The 22,201-nt window shown below is 40.0% G+C and overlaps 2 protein-coding genes across 13 annotated transcripts in view; one reads left to right on the plus strand and one right to left on the minus strand.

Moving 5' to 3' along the window:
* LOC147175462 (pleckstrin homology domain-containing family A member 7-like) overlaps positions 1–19,149 on the plus strand; it is a 72,829-nt gene extending 53,680 nt beyond the window's left edge. For 5 of the 12 annotated variants that reach the window (XM_086073560.1, XM_086073565.1, XM_086073563.1 and 2 more), the window contains 19 exons: positions 865–1,359; positions 2,057–2,591; positions 2,797–2,880; positions 4,223–4,396; positions 5,447–5,500; positions 7,000–7,065; positions 8,148–8,228; positions 8,297–8,446; positions 9,235–9,336; positions 9,414–9,525; positions 9,967–10,097; positions 10,300–10,497; positions 10,905–10,995; positions 11,087–11,178; positions 11,968–12,159; positions 16,652–16,804; positions 16,890–17,023; positions 18,087–18,217; positions 18,910–19,149. In XM_086073560.1, the coding sequence (XP_085929686.1) occupies positions 865–1,359; positions 2,057–2,591; positions 2,797–2,880; positions 4,223–4,396; positions 5,447–5,500; positions 7,000–7,065; positions 8,148–8,228; positions 8,297–8,446; positions 9,235–9,336; positions 9,414–9,525; positions 9,967–10,097; positions 10,300–10,497; positions 10,905–10,995; positions 11,087–11,178; positions 11,968–12,159; positions 16,652–16,804; positions 16,890–17,023; positions 18,087–18,217; positions 18,910–18,935 (3,001 nt within the window). In that variant the 3' untranslated portion in view covers positions 18,936–19,149. The remainder of the gene's footprint in view (positions 1–864; positions 1,360–2,056; positions 2,592–2,796; positions 2,881–4,222; positions 4,397–5,446; positions 5,501–6,999; positions 7,066–8,147; positions 8,229–8,296; positions 8,447–9,234; positions 9,337–9,413; positions 9,526–9,966; positions 10,098–10,299; positions 10,498–10,904; positions 10,996–11,086; positions 11,179–11,967; positions 12,160–16,651; positions 16,805–16,889; positions 17,024–18,086; positions 18,218–18,909) is intronic. The other 7 variants (XM_086073561.1, XM_086073564.1, XM_086073568.1 and 4 more) reach the window with 4 other exon arrangements.
* c4h11orf58 (chromosome 4 C11orf58 homolog) lies at positions 19,013–21,309 on the minus strand. Its single transcript, XM_086073578.1, has 5 exons — positions 21,156–21,309; positions 20,856–20,945; positions 20,379–20,439; positions 19,497–19,606; positions 19,013–19,435 (listed from the first exon to the last, which is right to left on the minus strand). Exons 1-5 carry the CDS (start codon positions 21,207–21,209, stop codon positions 19,250–19,252), a joined length of 501 nt encoding a protein of 166 aa, XP_085929704.1. The 5' UTR covers positions 21,210–21,309; the 3' UTR covers positions 19,013–19,249.
* Positions 21,310–22,201: the final 892 nt, after the last annotated feature.

Here is a 22,201-nt window from a genome sequence, read left to right on the forward strand (position 1 = left end):
AAGTGTGAAGTTCAAGGCAGTTCCAATCAAGGATTAGGGTTTGATGACGGTGTTGAAGTTAGGGCTTCAATTTAGGTTTTAAATGAGTGTTAGGGCTTGAATTTACAGTTTTAAGTCAGGGTTAGGTTAAGTAAGGTTTTCAAACCTGGGCTAGGCCTTCAGATTAGGATTTGAAGCAATTGCTCGGATTTTCAAACCTGGATAAATTACAGCTTCAAGTCATGGATAGGGCTTCAAATTGGGGTTTCAAGTCAGCGTTAGAATGTTAAATGACTGGTTCAAGGCAATGTTAGGGTTTAATATTAGGGTTTGAAGCCATTGTAAGGGTTCCAGACTAGATCAGGATTTTAAATTAGGTTTTCAAGCGAGAGTATGATTTCAGGTCATCTTTAGGGTTTGAAATACAGAGATGGGGTTTCAAATTGGGGTGTCAAGTCAGGGTTGGACTCTAAATTGGGGTTTCAAAACAGGGTTTAAAGACTGGGTTACGGGCGTCAGATAAGGGTTTCAAGACATTGTTAGGGTTTCAAGTATAGAGGTAGGCTTTTCAAATTAGGTTTTCAAATTAGGCTTGGGTTTGGATTAAAAATGTGTGTTTGAAGTCAAAGAGTAGGGTTTATAATCATTGATAGGGCTTCAAATTAGGCTATCAAGTCAGGATTACGATTTCAAATTACTGTTTCAAGTCAGGGTTAGGGCTTCACATTTATTATTTCAGGTCAGGGTTAGGGTTTTAAATTCCAGTTTTAATTATTGGATAGGGCTTCATATTAGGGTTTCAAGTCAAGAGTTAGACTCCAATTTACCGTTTCTAGCTTGTGTCTGGAATTGTTCCGTTACTCATTGGCTCTTGACTCCCCACAGACAATCTGACCAGTCGGATCACTTCCACATGATGCGTCATCAGACCGTCACACACACCAACCACATCAACAACCACAAAGCTCCAGAACCCCATAGACCCGCCGTCCACGAGGTTCTCTTGGAGCCCATCCATCACAACCCCAATGACCGTCGCAGCTTCCACAAAGACTCTCCTGTCGCCGTGGAGATGGACACCCACACCTCCCTCCCCGCCAACTCCACGGCCACCGCCCTCCCGCCGCCGAACCACACGTCCTCGTCGGCGCCCGTGTCCAGGGTGCCGTCTCGAGCTCCCTCGCGGTCTCCCTCCACGCTGCCCCCGGGTGTCGGCGCCAGGAACGGCCTGGTGGAGACGCCCAGCCCCATCTTGGAGCCCAACGGGATCGCGGCGGGGACGTACCAGAGGGCACCGGAAGCCCCCCAGGAAATGAGGAGGAGGAGTACTCTGGACCAGGTGGAGCAGTGGGTCAAGGTGCAGAAAGCTGAACATAAAGGGTAGGTGGCAGAAATGATATCAAGCTAATTATAACGTAGAAATAATACAGTATTAACTAATTCAAACCCCAAAACGTATAAATACGTTTTTAATACTTCATTCCCAAAAACATATTTATGTTTTTTTTTTATGCTAGAGCATACAGAAATATTTGATGCAGCTTCTGACCTGAAGAGGTCACCTAAACAATTGTAGTTATTTAAAAAAACGGCCAGCAGGTGGCAGCAGAGTATAAGAGATCAACCAGGGCCATGTTGCAAAAAGCTCTTTCCCCCAGACTTTGAAACAGATTTGTGAATAATGATGAACCTTAGCTATATTCTAACGCTAATTGCTGCAAAATGGAAACGGATACAAATATACTTTTATCCTGATGAAAGAAGAGACTCTAATCTTTCTTTTGGTAGGTTCCATGTTTTTATAGCAATAGAACACAATATTCTGTGGGCCTTGCAAAATCAGTCAAAATCGAATAAAACAGCCAAGAGCAAAGGGGGTTGCTTCAGTGGAAATGGTTGGGAGTGAATGAGTTAAAGATGATTTGTTTTTTGTTTTTTAGTCGTAATGAAAGTCAGTCTGAATAATTAGTAGAAATGAAAGGCGTGTGTAGAAATTTAAGGCAAAAAAAAGTGCTGTAAATATACCACAGGTACGTTGTAGTCGAGCCTGACACTTGTGCATTTTGTGTTGTGACAGTCCTCCATCCCGAGACAACACCCTCCCCCGCCGTACGCCGCCAGCCCAACCCAAGTTCGGCACCCTGGATGCACACCAGACCCTGCCAAAGACCCCCCGCCACAGCCCCCCGATGGCACGCTTTGGCGAGTACAAGTACGCCCAGGACCGCCTGAGCCACTTCCACCTCACCCCTGAACTGGGCGGCCCGAGTTCCAACACGGTCCTGCAGCTGTACGAGTGGCAGCAGCGCCAGCAGTATCGCCACGGCAGCCCCACGGCGCCGCTCTACACGCCGGCCCCGGACTACCCTTTCGGCGCCCGGCCGCCGTCCACCATTCCTCCGGCCGCCAAGCACAACGGGCCACCGCGCTGCGTGTCTGTTCCGCCGTCGCCCGTGGACATCCCGCCACCGGGCGCCAGCAGGACCTTGTCGCCCGCCCACCGCCCGCACACGCCGATTGATCGCGTGACAGTGAGACCCTCGGCCGACGTGTCGGTGGTGGACAGCATGTTCGCCATTTCACCGCGCAGGACCAAGTCTCAGATCTTCAAGGTAAAATCAACAGCTCTTGAATTGGGTTCTAAGGCTGGGTTGCAGTTTCAAGCCAGGATTTGGGGTAACAAATTAAAAGTTTCAAGCCAGGATTTGGGGTAACAAATTAAAAGTTTCAAGATTGGGATGTGGTTTCAAATGAGGGTTTCAAGACTAAGTTCAGGTTTCATATAGTTTTAAATATTTAAACAGGTGTGTGTTGCAGGCATCCACCTTGGAGAGGCGCTCTTTGCCTCCATCTAACTACATCACGCACACGGTCAGTGCGCCCAGCCTCCACGGGAAAACGGTACGTCTGACTCAATCCAAATGTTCTCTGAAAAAAATATCTATATCCATTTAACTACCAATATTATAAATATATGTATTTCTGACTCCTGCTGTCTGTTATTAATTAATCGTCATATATTACTAACTATACTAATATTCTCCTTTTATGCAATTCAATTCAGCTATGGTAGGGATTCAAGTAGGGCTCAAGCCGGGTTGAGGGTTTAAAGTCTGGGTTATGGTTTCAAACAAGGATTCAAGTTTGAAGTTAGGGTTTTAATTTTTTTGTTGGGTTTTTAAACAAGGTTCTAAGTTTTAAGTCACTTTTAGGTTTAAGATTTGGTTTCAAACTAGGGTTTCAAGCCTAAATTACAGTTTCCTTAGCGTGTCAGAGTATGATTTCTAGTCAGTGTTGGGGATTTAAATTAGGGTTTCAAGTAGTGTTGTTCCGGTATCGGCATAAAAACAGTGGTATCGGCATCGGCAAGTACAGTACTAGCAAGTAACATGCCGATACTATTATTTCCAACACTAATATAGGACTTTGGATGCAGCATCTTGCGTCTTGCTTGTGCACGACATTCACTGACGTGTTCACTGCATGCCGAGCCAAGATATCCTATTGGTCCTTGAATGCTCCGAACCAATGGCAGGGCAGCTTTTTCATGTTTAAAAAAACCCCCAACAACCTAGGTATCGGTACAATGCAAAACTGGGTATCAGAATTGGTATCGGCGGACAAAAAAAATGCATTTTCAAAACAGAGTTAAGGTTTCAAATAAGGTTTTGGGTTTCAAGCAAGTGTTAGCATTTCATGTCAGGAGTTTCAAATATGGTTTTGAGTTTAAAATTGTTGTTTGATTATGGTTTCAAAATAGGGTTTCAAATCAGAGATGTGGTTAAAATAAGGGGTAGAGTTTCAAATTGGGATTTTTAAGACAAGTTTCAATTGATGGTTTTGGAGTTTCAAACAAGAGTCGGGTTCTCAAATTTAAAATTTCAATACCGAGCTAGGGTTTTGGAGTTAGGGCTTCAAGACAGGTTTAGGTTTTCAAATTAGGATTTTCAGCAAGGGTTACGGTTTCAAAATAGGGTTTCAAGTCAATGTTAGGATTTCAAGATCAGCGTTCCAGCCTGTTTTAGGGTTTCAAATTACCGTTAGATTTGCACCATGACCTTCCATTTGGTGTACCAGTTGGAGTGGTAGGCAAGTTAAACAGTACCCTTCACATTTTATGACAGAACTGCCCCCCCCAAAAGAAGAAAAAAAAGGTACTCTACCAACGTGACGTGAAGTGTACTGCTCGGTGTCAATGTTAACACTCTGGTGTGTGTGTGGTGAAAATTCCCACGGCGGACAGCCCGATGAGCTCACCCTGCTCCTCATTCAGCTGCGCCGGCAGCAGGCCAAGATGGCGGCCGCCCGCCAGCACACGCTGGAGCAGCTGCAGCGCCACGGCCTGTTGACCGCCGGCCCCCTCATCGCCGTCGACCCACTTCCTACGCTAAACCACCTCAGTCTGGGTGAAACACAGGTGGGCGGCTCGCCCGACCGCCTTCATCATAGCAAGGCTTGGTAGAGGTTGCCAGGGGTGTGGCTTGGGTGTTGCGACAAAGCAAGTGGCTCCTCAGTGCTGCCTCTATTTCCCCCCAAATTTTATAAAAAAATGTTATTGGAGATTTTTGGAGATTGTGAGACTAGACTACAAATTGAATTTACATATTTAATCCCTCCATGCAGCAAACAACCATAAAGATTTAATTGCATTTTCACTCGCAGAGGAAGATTTTCATCACTAAATTACAGTTGTCAATTAGCATAGGAGTATGTATTCACCTCCCACACCATGACAGCTTAGGCCAAACATTCAACTTCCAGTTATCAAAAGCTGATTGTGGCAATACGTCAACTCTTAGGAGTTAGGGTGTTGCGACGAAGCGAGCGTTTCCTCAGTGTCCCCAACTTAGTCACAATATTTAGTGATTTTATTTTTTATTTTATTTTATTTTTTCCAACATCAAAAAGCGCAACAAGCAACAAATCTAGTGAGTCTTTGGGGTGTTATTGGAGACTCACTTAATGAAGCTACTCAATAGTTTATATATAATAACAAGTAACAGAGTGGGTAGGTGTCAGTCAGCAGTGTGTTTAGTGGCAGCCTTTACCTCAAAATCCTCATCAGTCATCTTGGGACGGACTCGCATGTACAAAGAGGAAGCAGCGTGTTGTGCTCTTGGCTGGTCGGCTTTGGCGTGGTGCTTTTTTTTGTTGTGCGGAATGTCGCTTCCCGAGCTGCTTTGGCTGCTTTGCTGACTGTGGAAGTGTCGTTGGCTGGACTGGGACTGACGATGTTTTCATTCGTTTGTGTCATAAATAGACTGAGACATTTTTGTGATCCATGCGAATATCATTTGATTTGAGTGTTAATGCTGAGACGTTTGCATTTATCTCCTAATGGCTGTAAAGGTGCACAATGAATTCCAACATCAATTTAGTATTTCGGCATGGTGACTTCATCTCTCAGCATTCACACACAATTGATAATTTCACTGTGATAATAATCAATTGAAAATGTTGGTTGCAGGTGGATGACACGTACAAGCAGCTGAAGCAAGACCTGGGGTATCTGGACCTGAAGGTGAGACCTTCGTTTTTTCTATTGGTTGCCTCCACACTGACTTTCTTAACACCCCTTGACGCATGTGAGCCCAACGCGTCTTCAGCTCTGTTACAACTTAAAATGCAACCATGCAGCTCACAAATAATGATAATAATAATGATAACCGGCCGCCATCATGTGACTGCAGCTCTTTTCTTGACTCGCAGATCAGAGCTCTAGAGCCCCTGATCCTCGCAGTTCACAGTTTGCTACTGCACTGCACTGCTGGGCCTCTCAGGCCTCTATGGACCGTAAGCTCTGTGTGTGTGTGCGCGCGCGCGCGTGTACTTCCATATACAGCGTGCTCGTGCATGTGACGGCGACTGTTCAATGGACTCTTGAACAGCATCACGTGTCTTGCCGCCGTGTGTCCCCCGTCCTCCCACTCATTGCCACACATACACACGCAGCGATGTTCTGTAGAAGACGCAAAAGTGGGCATGGGACGGCTCGGCAGTGCATGTGTTGTGGCTGATGTGGCTGTGGCTCGGTGGTGGGAAATTGGCCAGTTGCTTCTAGTGCCATCTCTGAAACGCTGCACCTTGTGTTGCCATGATGCGGAGCGTTCTGCTGTGTGATCATAACATCTTATAGATAACTGGCGTTGGTTGGACGGGCATGATCGTTTTGAGTTATCAATTTTAAAGATTTTCACAAGTCTAACTTTGTGTCTTTTGTCGTGATTCCGGCAACATGGTGGGCTTATACTCTCAAATCAGGACCAGGTTTTCCTAAACGGGATGCCCCAAAAAATCTATGGACATGATGCAATAATTTTTTTGTGTTAAATTTAATTGATCATGTAGAATTTAAAAGTACGGTAATCAGTCCGGGATGCAATTCATTTGGATTTAGAAAGTTTCCTACCTAAATAGGTTGCACACTAAATAAAACAGGTAAACACTAAATAATTACAGTACATTTGTCTGTTGTGGTTCCAACAACAACAGCTACACACAAATTAGACCCACTAATTAAGCTGCCGAAATGGGCTGCAGTGAGAAATCACAGCCAATGATTTGATTATTATTATTTTTTTTTATCAATTGAGCTAATCTTATACACAAGGACTTTTTGAACCAGCAAAGGGCGCAAATACATGTTCTGTTGTGGTTGCAACACCACATAACCTATACTGATTCTGTAAGTTTACATATATGCTGCCCAAACGGGCTGCCATTAAGAAGTGCCCACCCCCCATTGGTCAATGGTATGAGTGAGCTATGCTAACACAGTAGAACCCTACCCTGTCAGTCATTTACTTGTGGAGCGCCCCGTTTTGGGTCGTCTGGATTTTGTGGGCTTCAAAGTGTCAATCATGGTCTCCATGACAACAGCTAATGTTGTGATATATTTTGTTGTTGTTGTCATGCACGAGAGGTTGCATCAGAGCATCGCAGTATGCATTCGTTTCCGCGCCGTTTTGCACTCCGGACTTTGGAGGAAGACATGTGAAATGTTGATCGATCCTTTTTCAGGTGGCCGGAAGTCAAACGCTGAAGGCGTCGGGGAAGCCCGTCAAGGTCGCAGAGAGCGACGTGGATGTGAGTACCATTTGAATTCACGTTATTATTACAATATGACTTAAATTGACATTACAACTCGTACAGCTTGATCCCTTGAGCCTTGATTCACTTTATAGTATGAGATTAATCCACCACAACCAGTGCACCTTTAATTCACCGTAACTGCTACGAATAGAATTCATTTTATGATTTGTACGAGATTAATTCACGTTATAACTATTACAAGCTTAAGTGACTTTATAACTAGTACAAGATTAATTCACCTTAGAACTAGGGACATTTTTATTTGCAATGTAACAAGTACAACTTACAAGTCATCTTATGTAGTAACTTGTCCAACTTTTATTCACCGTTTAACTACGATGACTTTTAGTCACGCCATACGACCATAATTCATATAATAACTTGAATTTGATCTTGAGGTATGTAAAGTTCTTCTTTGGTAATGAAAATACAAATTTTTTAGATGATAGCTCTTTGACTGTTAATGAAACATGAGCCTTGCTGCGCTTGCAACGGCCGAGGACAAACACTTTCACATCTCTATATTTATGAGTGTAAAATGAATACGCGGATAACATCCACCAGCGGCACTTTGGATAAAATTTAAAAAAGAGAGAAAAAAGCAGGATCAATTATTTCTAATCGGGTGGGGACCAGTTCATGTTCCTACACGGAGGAGCTTTTTGTTCCCGACACAACATTATTTCGCGAATGTTCAGGCTTGATAAAGTGAAGCAACCTCTGCTCCGGCATAACCACACTTTTATTAATGAGACGCATTGCCTCCCTGACTGTAATTCAAATTGTCTGCGAGACTCCTCCACTTTTGTGTAACGACCTAACACGAGCCCCGGCGATTATCCGTCTTTGCCTTTGACGGACAACAAGCAAAGGCGGAATATTGCCGCGGCAGCGCACGCTATCAGGCGGAAATGTGGCAGGTAGATAATTTGATGATGCCAGCCTAAACATGCTTTCTTCACAACATGGCAGGAGAAATGAGGTCTTATGTCAAACTAAACTTCACACCTATAACACACTTTCACACCTGTCAGGACTCCCTTACTAACTCGAAAGGTCTCTCATGCCCCCTGCAGGTGAAGCTGAGTCGGCTGTGCGAGCAAGACAAGATACTGAAGGACTTGGAAGTGCGAATCAGCTCATTGAAGAAGGATAAGGTGAAGGCGCGTTGTCATGGAGCAGCCAGACAAGCATTTGAACGTAAATAACACGGCACAACCCTCAGGACAAGCTGGAGAGTGTGCTGGACGTGTCCCACCAGCAGATGGAGCTGTTCCAGGAGCAGCCGGCCCACGTGCACAAAATCGCCTACCAGCAGAGACTCCTGCAGGAGGACCTGGTCTCCATCAGGGCCCAGATATCCCGACTCTCCACGGTACAAACCGCAGCAAATGCATCCAAGCATACCTTTTTGGCTTTATGCCTTCCTCGTTAGCTACCATTGCACATTTCCTGACAATTGGATGGTTTTTCTTAAATTCCTTGTTCAGTTATAAAATTCCTTTTAAATTTCCTTCAAAAATTCTTTCACTTATTTGTTTTCATATTATGTTTATTTCACATTTGTTGTTGTCATGTTAATGTTTTTCAAGTGATTTAAATGTATTTTTACATTCCTTTTAAAAATATTCAACATTATTTTTATTAACTTAAACAGATGCTTATTTTTAATTAGATTTTAAATTATATTATTTTAAACTATATTTTTTAATTCATTTCAGAATGTCCTTTAATTGAATTTTAAAACAAATATTTGTATATTCCCCGTTTTATATTTTATTTTTCACAACTTGTTAATTTGATTAAAAATACTTTTTTCCCCCTTTCCATCACTTTCTTTTAGATTCGTTTTAATTATTTTAAATTTCCTGTTATGGTCTATTTTATCATAACTTTTAGATTTCTTTAAAATTACTTTTAAACGTTTTATTAAGTCATTTAAAATGAATTTAAAGTAATTACCATAATTACATTTTTGTTATTTAAATTACTTTTAAATATGCTTGAAGCATCATTCAGAATCACCAAATAAATAAGGCACCTTGTATATTCTTACTATATTGGGACACACACACAGACAGACGTGTACCCGTATCGACCTTGCTTTGAGAAACCAAAGAATGAGTTTTTTTTTTAAGAAAGCGTTGCTGTGATGTGCCGCAGGAAATGACGCAGGCCTGGGATGAGTACGGTTGGCTGGAGAAATCGGTGGAGCAGCTGAGGGCGGTGTTGCAGGCCCGCATGAACCACAGCGGCACTTTGCAGGTGAGGTCTCGTACTGTATACGGACCGTGCAGAATTTCCACATGTAAACTCGTGTGCACGTGCATGCAATGACACAGCAGGAAAAAGGTGAGATGAAGCGCGAGCTGTGGAGGATCGAGGATGTGATGGCGGGATTGAGCGGCAGCAAAGCCAATTACAAAGTTAGCATCGACTCTGTGCAGAATCCAGGTTGGTTGGGTGGATTTCAAGTCCATCAAACTATCTTTTAAAATTGGCTTTTAAATGTCTTTAATTTCCTTTTCACTTTATTCTAAAAGCTTATATTTTTAAATTATGTTTTTTAAATATTTTGAAATTACTTTTAGCCCTTTACTAGTCTTTTTTGTTGTTGTTGCAAGTACCTTCAAATGCTTGTTCAATTTCTTTTTAAGCTCCTTCTTAAACTTGTTCATTACTTTGTAAATGCCATTATGTTGTTATTTTACATGTTTTAAAATGTCTTAAATTAGTTTTTAATTAATTAAATTTTACTTTTTGTAAACACATTTTTTAATATATTCCTTTAATTTTACTTTTGAGTTCCTTGTTTTATGTACATTAAAAAAAAAATTTTTTTTAAACAATGTACATTTCTGTGTATCCTTGGGAATTAATTTGACTTGCTTGTAGAGAGGAAGTTAGTGCCTTCCGTGTCAGAGCCCAGCGTGCCTTCTTCCAGTGCCGACATCCAGCCTCCTCCCCGTAGCTCCGTCCCGAGCGTCTTCTCGCAAACGTTGCCTCCCAACTTTGTGCCAAAGTGGGTAAGTGAAGTTAGATATGAGAAGTAATAGCACTTGTTCCTTGTGTGAATGCTGAAGTCTGTAATCCTGCATCAAAACGCTTTCACTTCAAACTACGTCAACTTTCAGCTCGTTCAAGCCATTATAACATTACCGAGATGTTTTCATTACATGACTAATATGCAATTAGCTTAATTGATCCTGTTCCCCTCATGTACACCAGGCAGAGGACGGCGCTCCGCCCCGACCGCCGCTCCCTCGCATGTACGACTATGAGGAGACGCCGCCCGCCGTGCCGCCGCTGCCCAAGGAGGCGTCGGCGGTCATCCGCCACATGTCGGTGCGAGGCCTCAAGCGGCAGTCTGATGAGAGAAAGCGGGACAGGGAGGGCGGACACTATGTCCCCAATGGAGACTGTAAGGTACGATGACAACTGCTTTCTTTTTTAAATTTGCCTTTTAAGTGATTACCCCCTCCCCTCTTTTTTTTTTTTAATTTACACCCCAGTGAAAAAATGCATCATGGAGTGGCGTACAAGTCCTGTTTTAAATGTTATTTAAAAAGCAATACCAAGAGAAGTAGCGCTTGAGCTCACATCCAAAATCTCTGTTTTCAAATCGTGCTGCCATTGAGTATTAACTGTCCGCCAAAAGATAGAATAACAAAAGAAGTAAAAATAGTAGTAGTAGTAGTCATGGCAACTAATGTGTGTGTGAGACATAAGTTGTTGTTTCGCTGTCACAAGCGTGTTGTAGTAGTTCACTGTAGAATTTACAAATGTTCAAAATAAAAATCCCTAATTACGTTTTTACTTTTGTGTGCTTGCAGACTGACTTGCGTTCGTTCCTGAGTGAACCAGAGCTTCTGGCCATCACCCACCACAACACCAATGCAGACTACCAGTATCCTGACCATAAAGGTATTGTGATGTAACACTTAACTTGCCTATTAGCAACTCTGTCGACGAAGCCATCATGTCATCTGTTTGATTTGATCACGTGCCGCCGAAGCAGGTCTGTCGGGCGCGTCATGGAAGAATCAGTCGGATGCCTTGTCATCCTTCGTCACATTGAGGAGATGCCCCGGAACTGCTGTGGATAGGGTGAGTCGTCATGCCTTTTAGATGCTGCCTCAGAGCTTGCTTTTTCTGGAGACGCAATGGATGAGACAAAATTATTGTAGATTAAAAAAAAAAAAAAATAGAATTCTGTTTTTTTTCCCGAACTAACAAACTTATCGTTGTAATATGAACCCACAGCTGTGACTTTCTGTTGGTGTAAAAAGCAGGATTAATAATTATAATTATTATCATTAATTATAATAAAGAGGATTAATAATTATAATAATATTTTTTTATTATAATAATTAATAATTCATTCATCTTCAGCCAAAAACTAGGCTGAGATTGAAATAGGTCCTGTTTTTGCTCTTCCTAATTGTATACAGTGTCAAATGAAATAGTGTTTCGCCATCTAGTGGCCGGCAGTGAAATTACTCAAAATAAATGGTGGGCAGAACAAAATACAGCGGATGCCGACATACTCATGGTATATTTTATTGTATTTTATTTTTTCAATCATTTTAAATATTTTTGGTTGTTATTTTTGTCGTTTGGGGGATTTGGGAGGAAACCATAAAAACATATCTAATTTTGCTATTTTCCCTGTCCCCCGCTAATAGCAGTGGTCCACTGTGTATAGAGCTACAAACTGTAAAAAAAAGAAGAAGAAATTAAATAAAATAAAAATCAGCGAAATAGCGTTATGGTAAACGATGAAGCTGCATTGGTGGTGGGTTTGCTGTACTTTCTTGACACCTATTGGTTGCTTACAGTACAAAAATGAAACCAAAAACCATGGCATCATCATCATTATCGTGTATCTCCTCGCAGGAGCGACCCAAGAGTGCCTTGGATTGTTTGTCGTCTGAGTACCTGGGCGGCGCCCCTCCTCCTACCCGTGGCGGCCGAATGAGCGCCGAGGAGCAGCTGGAGCGCATGAAGCGCCACCAGAGGGCGCTGGTGCGCGAACGGAAGCGGAACCTCAGCCAGGGCGAACGCACAAGCGCCCCACCAACCGCCTCCGTACGTTACCTCCAGCCTGCGGCGGCGACGGCAATCTCCGCTGCGCCTCCCCGCAGAAGCCAGCCGCATAGTAACCTAGCAGGGATGCTAACTCACTAAGCCGCATGAGCTAACGAGCTACAAGCTAGCTTGGTTAATGCTTTAAGAACAACACAAACGGGAGGGGCTCAAAAGCAGCGCCTTGTTGGACCTCATTGAGCGGATGCAGAAATTGAACCAGAGAGAAGCCAAGCCGTTTATTTATCTACTGAGGGATATTTTCAGTATATAGCTGTACAGTATATATGAATATATTTTGTAGAGATTTGGTATATAGATATAGATCATCAAGAGGCCATAGCCGGTATGTTTTCAGGTTGGACAGGAAATGCTGGTGGCTAAAGATCGAACCCAACCGCGCATTATTTTTGTCAAAATCTAAGTGCCTTGTTTCACACCATCTATTTTTGCCTTGGTCCCAAATCATTTGCTATTTTATTCATCCCCTTTTTTTGTTTTGTAGTTTTAAAGTCGCGCAAGTTGACGACAGGCTGGATTCCTTTGTCGGTTAAATGTGACGAGAATAGTGATAATGCTAGTCTTTTCTGCTGGACTATCAAAGCAACAATGTTCCGGCATGGAAATTTATTTTTGGCCGCCAGAACACCACGTTCTAGCAAAGGGTGCTACAAATGACTGCGAAACTTACCGCTGAATCATAGCAAAGATGACCTGGCATGGCCTCAGCACCAAATTACCCAATACGTTTGCGCTACGGGCGTCCTAGTCGCTTGGAAATGTTAATTTTATAGGTGAAATGATGTCACTCTGATTTGAGCTCATCATGACTAACATGGCTGTGAAACTTGCATTGTACTTTTAAAACGTCCTAATGTAACAAGATAAGATGTTTTAAGTCACCATAATATGAGGAAGACAACAAAAACATTAAGAAGTCACAATATGAGAATGAAGATATATTACAAGAATAAGTCTTGATTTTATTTAAAGAAAGATGTCATTTCACAAAAAATAATTATATAAATGTGAGATGTCCCAGCAAGGCCTCAAAGCACTAATCGTCCAATCAGCTTACTCCGTATCATCCCCCATCTGCCATTAATATGAGCGTCGAGGCCACGCCGGGCCATATTTGCGTGATATGTATATGAAGTTTGCTACAATACACTGTTATGGATACATTTGTGTAATTTGGCACTTCTGTTCCCGTCATTTTCCTTTTTAAAAGGGATGCTAATGATGACAACACGGTTCGAAAAATTGCACTTTTGTCCTTTAAATTCATAAAAATTACAACAAAGTGATCAATATTTGATCACCTTTCAGGACGTGGAACCTTCATTTTTTATGTATTTATTCCAACAACATTTAGATAACTTTCTGCTATTTTTTTTTTAAAGGAATGAACAGAGCTTGCGGTCTATTGTTCAAGAGCCACGATGATTTGAAGCTATGCTGAAATGTGCTCGTGATGAAAGAAATGCAATAATACTAATGATATATATTGTATATGAGAAAAGTTTTAACAATGGAACAAATGATGGGCGGGAAACAAATAGAAAACTAGGTGAAATGGACTCAAGGCTACGTGGCTAACTATTCCACTGTGGGATCATTGAGAATTGTAGTATTTTGTGTGTTTCAAAGAAGTACATACGATGTCAACACTGGCCAAAAATGCCACCCCCTGTCTTCAGTTTTGTTAAATTCACCACAGTAGCGTCCATGTTGGGGGGGCCGTACGTACGCTTTGGAGGCTGTTTTAGAAAAAGTTGATGATGTCATCATAACTACGCATTGAAGCCGCATCACTGCTTAGAAAGCTTGAAATGCTACTTGCAGAAGTAACGACAGTATTTTTGTCCCTTCTTGCCGCAGGAGGCGGTGCTTAACAGCGATGCCAAACTTTGCATTTCTTCTAACAATGCTAACATGTAGCCAACTAGCTATGCGGTGCGAGAATCCTGTGAGCAAGAGTTGAAAAGTCCTCATTTTATTTAAAGTGATCAAAAAAAGCAAATTTCACGCAAGTGAAGTTGTAATTTTATGTAAAAGTGTATTACAGCAATGCAACATTTTAATTGTACAAAAATATGCTTGCGACTTTACGAAAAATAACATACGTTTTAATGAGTAAAGTCATAATTGTCCTAATGTTATGAGAATAAAATAATTTTATGAAATGGTATGAATAAAATCAAACTATCGCAAAAATTAGAGTAAGCTGTTACTACTGAAAATTTGCGCAACTGAAATATTACTTATACTATATCAGAAAAGCAATGTTACAAGAAAAATGTACAGTATTCCCAGAAAATTTGTTGGTGTCATTTTACAAGAATAAATTGAATCAGAAAAGCAATGTTACAAGAAAAATGTACAGTATTCCCAGAAAATTTGTTGGTGTCATTTTACAAGAATAAATTGAAATAACATAAGAAAATAAGATGTTGGTATTCTACCAGAATGAAGCCATAAATTTACATGCATGAACTTGCAATATTACGTAACTATTGTCGAAATATGAGAGAATAGTAAGCATAATGCAAATAAAAAGTAATGTTCCAAGAAAAATTTCGTAATGTTAAGATGAAAAAATTCATGTGACGGAAGATGAAATATGAGAAAGAAAAATGTCAATATTTTCACCGGAATTAAAATGTTGTAATGTTATAGCAAATCTGAAAAAGATTCAGAAGAATTTGTAATGTTATGTGAATACATTTGTAATTTGACAAGAAATTAAAGCAAGGAAACTCTTTGCACAAACAGCGCCAACGTTTCTAGGTTGCGGCCCCACAATTGGGACGCGGCCATTTTGTTTGGGTTGATGTCAACTGACGATTCCAGTTCGTTCTTACATCAACATTTTTGGATGAAACCAATGACTTCACATGACTCCTCTTGCTTTCAGCCAGCCTAGTAAAAAAATATATATTTTGACGTCTATAGCCGTCAATGGCAGCGAATGAGTTCATTAACACCTCACCATTGTTTTATTTTTTTTCAATAAAAGGGGCGGGGGTGGGGCGTTTAGTTCAAGTAGATGCCTAACTGTATGTGACCAAGAAACAACTCTTTGCTACCGTGTCGACGTTTGCACTCCACAATAAAGAGTGTTTGCTTCCCAGGCACGCCGTTTTCTTCATCTTTGGCCCGCATCGGGTCCGCATGCTTTCCCTCGCCCTCTTTTTCTTTCTTCCTTTCTCTTTGTCACTTTGCCTTCCCCGAGCGCGAGCGCAGAAGTGGCCAGCTGCTGCCGGCGGCACCCGGAGGACGCATTGCATGGCTTTGGATGATTACTCACACAAGTACTACACACACGACACGACATTACACAAACACTGGTTGTAATTTAAAGATACTAATCATGTGCCTGCCTAATGAGACCTAATGAGACTTAAGATCCCACGGATGGATTTAATATCAATCCACAGCGATGATTTTGTGGCTGCGTTGAAATATAACAGTGGAACTTTTTCACAGCTTGCCTCTTGTCTCTGCCTGTGTATGTTAATATTTAAATGTGTACATCGACATAATCAGGTATTATGTCTTGTTGCGTATAACAAAGTGTTGTTGCAAAACATTTGCTTCAATAATAATTGATCTTTTATTCCAATTCCTTAGTCCATAGATAACACTTGTACACAACTAAAACTGAATCAGTCAATTATGATTTGTTTTATTCCAGGCCCATAGTCCATAAAAAAAAAACTACGCAAATTATTAAAATAGTAAATAATAAATGCCAAATTAATAACAATCCAAGATTATATTAGTCGTTCAATAATACTTATTATTCCGGTCTAGTGGTCAATATAAAACAAGACTGTGTATTACATAAATGGTACAATAAGAATGAAAATATTTTCAATGTGTCCAGTGATTAGGTATGAGCCAAATTGTTAAATTAGTCCCGTAATAATAATTTATTCCTGACCTATAAAATTAGTGTAAAATGTATCATATTGCAATTATCTGAAATAAATAAATACAAATTAATGATCATCTATTATCAATTAAAAACATAAATTTATGAAAATAATCTTACAATAACAATGATTAAAAAGTTAAAGATTATACATTTGTCCGCTAATAATAATAAATATTATTCCAGATGAAAACCCATATAATTGGTACAATCAATATGAAATGACAGTAGTAGAATATTTAGTATAAATTGCATTAATTGAATAGTTAATGTAAATTTATTTTGTAGTATAATACAAACTTTTATTACACGATTAAAAAAAATATCCGAACATCTACATAAGTATACATTTTTTTACATGTGTGAAGTGCAAGAAAATAGCATAGTGATTTTGAAAAGTGACTTTGACTTTCTATTGAATTTAGCAACATGACAAAAACGTCATCCTCACAATACAAATACTATTACATCGGCCCTATGGAGTCAAATATGAATGACGCTTAATTCGTACCTTTGTTGTATTTGTGAAACTGATCCGCGCATTCTTGTCCCCCACAGGTCTTGGCTTGGCGGGAGGAGCGTCCCGGAGCCGAAGGTCAAAGTGACGAAGGCCACATGGAGGGAGCAGATGAGTGGGTGACGGCCAAGGCCACGCTGATGCGAGAAGTGGACGTGGAGCCTTTGGACTACGACCTCGACATCAGCAGAGAGGTCGGACGCGCTCGATGACGATGATGATGATGATGATGATGATGATGATGATGATGACGAAGGGGGTCCATCTTGTGTCTTCCAGCTGTCCATGCCGCAGAAGGTGTCCATCCCGGAACGTTACGTGGAGTCGGATCCCGAGGAGCCGCTGAGCCCGGAGGAAGAGGAGGAGCGAAGTCTTCGTACGGAACGTATCAGGAAGATCCTCACAAAGTCCAAGTAAGCCAGCACGCTCGCCACTCGCTTCATTGGGGACGCCTCCGACCACGTCCAAATGAATATGTTCAAATTTAATTAATAAATCTGAATGGTGCACTCCACAAGATGAATAATGCACATTTTTCATTTTACAGCTTACAACTTTTGACCTTATGACCTTTTAAATGCTGTTTTGTCATACCATACAGCAATGAAATAAATGTTTCTAATTTAAGTGTATTATACTATTTCATATAAAAAGTGTAAAAAGTTTTTTTTTGCAGTACATATTAAAAAAATCATTTGAACAAATCCAATTATTTAAAGTTTTTATTTTCTACATTTTGCAGAATTTAATGTATATATTTAATGTAAAAGAAATACTGTACATGATTTAAATAAGTACATAAATGTTAACATTTTACTTGTTTTCTACCATTAAAACATATAATTTTGTTTTATTATTATTTTTAATGTGGACAAAAATCCAATAATAGAAATATTGCTAATTTGAGTATACTTGATGTACATTTTTTGATGTATATTTTTTTACAACTTATACTAATTTTAATAAAAGAATACACTATTTTTCATGATTTATTTTTTAAAGTACTTAAACCTTTAATTGTGACCTCTTTCCTTCTATTACAAAACAAAATGTTGTCATTTATTTGACCTAATCTTAATCCTCTGCTTGAAAGAACATTTAGTTGATTGTTCGCAAATGAAAAATACGTTAACATGACTACATCCATTGAGTTTTAATAAATAAAACGATATATAATCTAGCGTACCTAAGGTACCTTTTTATACATTTGCATTTTTTATTTAAACATCAATATCTATCTATCTATCTATCTATCTATCTATCTATCTATCTATCTATCTATCTATCTATCTATCTATCTATCTATCTATCTATCTATCTCAATCTATCAATCTATCTATCAAAAGTGAGCCTTACTGTTGTAATCAATTGGATGTGATTGATTAGAGGATGTGCCCACTGAAGTGGTTGGCTCAACATACTGTCGTGTATAAGAAACGAGCATTGCGCAATCGGAATTGTCGTTTGTGTCGACAGCGTTCAGAATTTGCAGTCGGCATCGTTGGACCTGAGTGAGCTGGACTCAGTTCTCCAAGAGCAGGACAAGATCATGAAGACGTCGTGGGCGCTCGCGTCACAGGCCTCCAGGAAGAGCAAACTGGTGGCAGGTTCGGACCCACTATTACATAATTATTTGATATCATATAGAACAGTGATTCTCAAAGTTCCTCTTGTGGTGCAGAGAAGATGCCCAAGTACATATCAGTTTGTATTTAGCGAGTAAATTATATGCATTTGCATTTCATATTTATATTAGCAGATTTTTTTTTCTTTAATCGAATCATTTATGTATACTTCTTTAATTTCCTATTCAAGCTGCATGAATTTTCAGTGGCTTTAGGGATTTACGTTTCACGTTTTGCAAATGATGTCCTCTCTCTATGCCATGACTTATAGTGATGGGTAGAACAATTAAATGCAGAAGGTAAACAACGTAAATTTGTGAGTACGTTGAGATATATTGAAATGAGCCCTCTTGTAGCTTGTAAGGATGGATGAAACCATTCTGAAGTTAGTAAAATTAAATTAAAAAATGCAATGAATAGTCAACAGATTATGTAATAGGCAATCCAAATATTTATATGTATTACGCAATTTAAAACAAAATATAATTGTCATTTGAATAATTACTATTCATTTGATCTACTTTAGTATAAAAATTATTACAATAGATGCTTTAGATCATTAATACATTACATACACTAAAATCCAACAACTCATAAAGTGTGCTATTTTTTCAGTTGTATTAATAATCTCCAGTCGAACTCTTGATTTGTGACTTATTTTTTCTTCCGCTTAGCCAAAGCTGCTGCTGCCAGCCAGTGACCACCACCACTGCCCCCTGCAGGAGACCCAGTGTACAGGACCCCTGTGGGACTTTATAAAGCAACACAAACATTGAACACGCTTGGAGAATAACAGTTTTATTATTTTTATGAAATTTTTGACCATCTTGGAGCGTCACGTTGTGGTCACACAATGTACATGCTACTAACAAGGACGGTTCACTTTACAAAATAAAAGAACAAAAACGGTGAAACCTGTTGCTGATGTTTCTTTTTTAACAACAATCTGGGGCACGCTACAAAAATGAATGTTACACTGTAAAAAGTGAAGAAAAAAAATCTTCAATCCCCCTCCTATGATGACTTGACGAAAGACATTTTGTAAACGCCTTTCCGTTCAACGCTGCCGCTTTTTTCCGGGATGCTTTCATCCTCTTCCGTCGTGGTCTCTGTCGGCTTTTCGTCGCACACTTTATCCTCTGGTTCTTTGGACTCACTGGGGGGCGTCTCCGAGGGGGGCGGGGCGTCAGTTGACTCGGGCTGCGGGGTAACAAAAATGTAATTTCTTAAAAATCTCAAAATGATCACGTGCGGCGCTCACCTCGCTGAAGCCGAGTCCGCAATGTCGCCGGTTGCGTCCCGACAGCTTCCCGTCCATGCCGCGTTGGTACTGCATCTCGAGGCGCTCGCTGATTTGCTCGTCCTCCGTCCCTGCGGAGCACACAGTGGTCACGGCACGCGCGCGCACGCCTCACATCCGCGCACGGACAGAGCTGCGTGGCGGGCGGGCGTGCGGGGGGGAAAGAAAGATGACGTGTTAGTTGCGCCGGACGCGGACGAGAAGAAAATCAGCGAGATGTCGTGATGTCAGCAAAACTTCTGCTTTGTGAGCGTGTGCTACGTGGGCTCCCTCTTGTGGTATGAATCAAGGAATTATATGTTCAAACTGTAATATGTTACAGCAGATTACCTTTTTTTTAATATACCGTACTTCTTTCTTTTTAATCCAGTACTACAAGTTTGTCAACAGGGATGGGGAGTTAGAAATTACATCTAGCAGGGTTAAAAAAAAGTTTTTTTATTATATTAGTTGCTTTTGGAAATCTATGATTACAACTTAAGTTACATTTGAAAAATTGTCAACCCTCTGCATTTTCCCCCTTCTAAAAGGTGACACTTGTGAATCACAAGTTTGGCTGTTACCGACTATACTAGTAAACACTTTTTGTATTTGTCTAGTTTTAAGTATTGCGTTCCTCACATGACATTATTTTGTTAAAAATACACTTAGAGAGACAGCCATTTTTATTAAAAATTTGTAAACAATTCAAACTCCTTATACATGGTTTTAAAGTTAAATGGCTCCTTCAAATAAAAAATATCAGTGTCGAAACTAACCCGAGCATATATATAAAAAAAAAATCACCAAGGAGGCACAATTTTGACTTTTCCATTACAATAGTCATTAGTTTTAGTGTCTTACCACTACGTAAGTGTGACGTCGACTTGTGGTCGCCAATGACAAGACGTCCAGTGTGTTCTTTCTACAGAAAGAGAAATACACGATTATGCATCACTCTAAAACCATGTTAATGATTGATATATTCCAAGTAGCACGTTTGGGAAAAAGGTAGTTATGATGGGGAATTTTGCAACCATGAATAAATATAATATGAAAGTAATCGATAGCCCAACTTTAAAAAAGAAAAAGAAAAAAAGAAGCTTTAATATTTGCCTATAGAAATTGAACCACTACTTCTAATTCGTTAGCCTGAACAGAAAAAGCGAATAGGTTGGTCATTCCAACAAATAAGAAGGTAGTCAAATTCCACAAATAGAACACTGGATAGCAAATATGAGGTGATTCGCTGTATTCCAAATAGCAATCATTGGCAATTAATGGAATTACGAGTAGTTTAACGTTGTAAAGAAATGCATTGTCTGCTTCAGAGGCGCCCACCTTGGAGGCGCCCATCAACCGGAGAAACTTCTGCTTCCTCTCGTCACTTCCTAGGTCAGCGGAGGCCCATTGGGTCGACTCCTCCGGCTCCTGCGGGTGCACACGCCACAAAGATTTTACGCCATTTACACTTTGAATTTTGCACAACAATCTGACATAATCCCATTGTATTCCTCTTTTAAATGTGAGCTGGTTTGCAAGCAGCCATACTGAACTATTGGGCATTAGCTCACATGCTAACGCTTGCGTTCTACTGCTTTTCTCTGCCGACAAACATCGAAATCCGAATATTTGACTCACTTCGCTCGAGGATGCCGGTCGTTTCGTGCCATGTTTCTCACAGGGAGAACTCATGGTTTGTGTTAATAGGGTGTAAAAGCTATACAAATAACAAAATGTGTGCCATGTAGCAATAGCGATGACTGGCAGTAAATAAGTCGTCACTTCCGGTAGAGTCTTCGTCTTCGAGTGTTACGGTGCAAAAATGTAACACCGACTCTGTGCTGCCTCGTGTGGTCACATTGTGTAAATACAACACGGAACGACAGGTGTTTATGACAAGAAATCCAACATTTTCAACAAAGCTCACTATTTTATATCACTTATATAACTCACACCACAATTGTTAAGCAAAAATTATATATTCTCTATCACTGGTCCCTAAAAAATAATTATTGACAGTCAATATGTCAAATACAAGACAGTTCGAGTTATTTCAGTAAGAATGTTTGTCAGTAAAATATTTAGAAAAACATGTCGCACACTTTTTTCAACTAAAAAGTTGACAAAAGTGCCTGGGTGTTTTTGCACTCCGTATTATGTCACTCATGCTGTCAAATTCTTCTTCTTCTTCTTCTTCTTCTTCTTCTTCTTCTTCTTCTTCTTCTTCTTCTTCTTCTTCTTCTTATTATTATTATTATTATTATTATTATTATTATTATTATTATTATTATTATTATTATTATTATGCACTCTCCTTAATTAAATGTATGCAATATTTTCCATAGCTGCTGGTCATGGCACAGACATATGGCTGTCATGCATGCAAAGTACCGATAGATGTCGCCAGAGTAAGTGTAATAACGTAAAAGAGACGCACCGAAAACTAGTAAAATTACAGTATATTTTGAAATACACTATTCTCTTATATTAACCGGTGGTAATCATATTCGGTGTAACATATGTTAGTGAATGTATTATTTTAAATTTTTTCTTGTAATTTTTTTCACGATTATCTTTTTTTTTTGTCTTCATCGACTGGCTTCTACTGAAGTGTGGGCTACAATTTGGTGTAACATAAAAACTTTTGTACACTGTCATCACCTATTATTTTAACTATGACACAT

Source organism: Leptonotus elevatus, chromosome 4, assembly GCF_054856555.1.
Source record: "Leptonotus elevatus isolate MCC_2025b chromosome 4, RoL_Lele_1.0, whole genome shotgun sequence".
Taxonomy (NCBI): Eukaryota; Metazoa; Chordata; class Actinopteri; order Syngnathiformes; family Syngnathidae; genus Leptonotus; species Leptonotus elevatus.

Coding starts and splice junctions, on each gene's coding strand:
- c4h11orf58 (XM_086073578.1), bottom strand. CDS start 21,209: ATGAGTTCTCCCTGTGAGAAACATGGCACGAAACGACCGGCATCCTCG. Junction 20,946..21,155: donor GACCGGCATCCTCGAGCGAA/GTGAGTCAAATA, acceptor GTGCACCCGCAG/GAGCCGGAGGAGTCGACCCA. Junction 20,440..20,855: donor GGTTGATGGGCGCCTCCAAG/GTGGGCGCCTCT, acceptor CTCTTTCTGTAG/AAAGAACACACTGGACGTCT.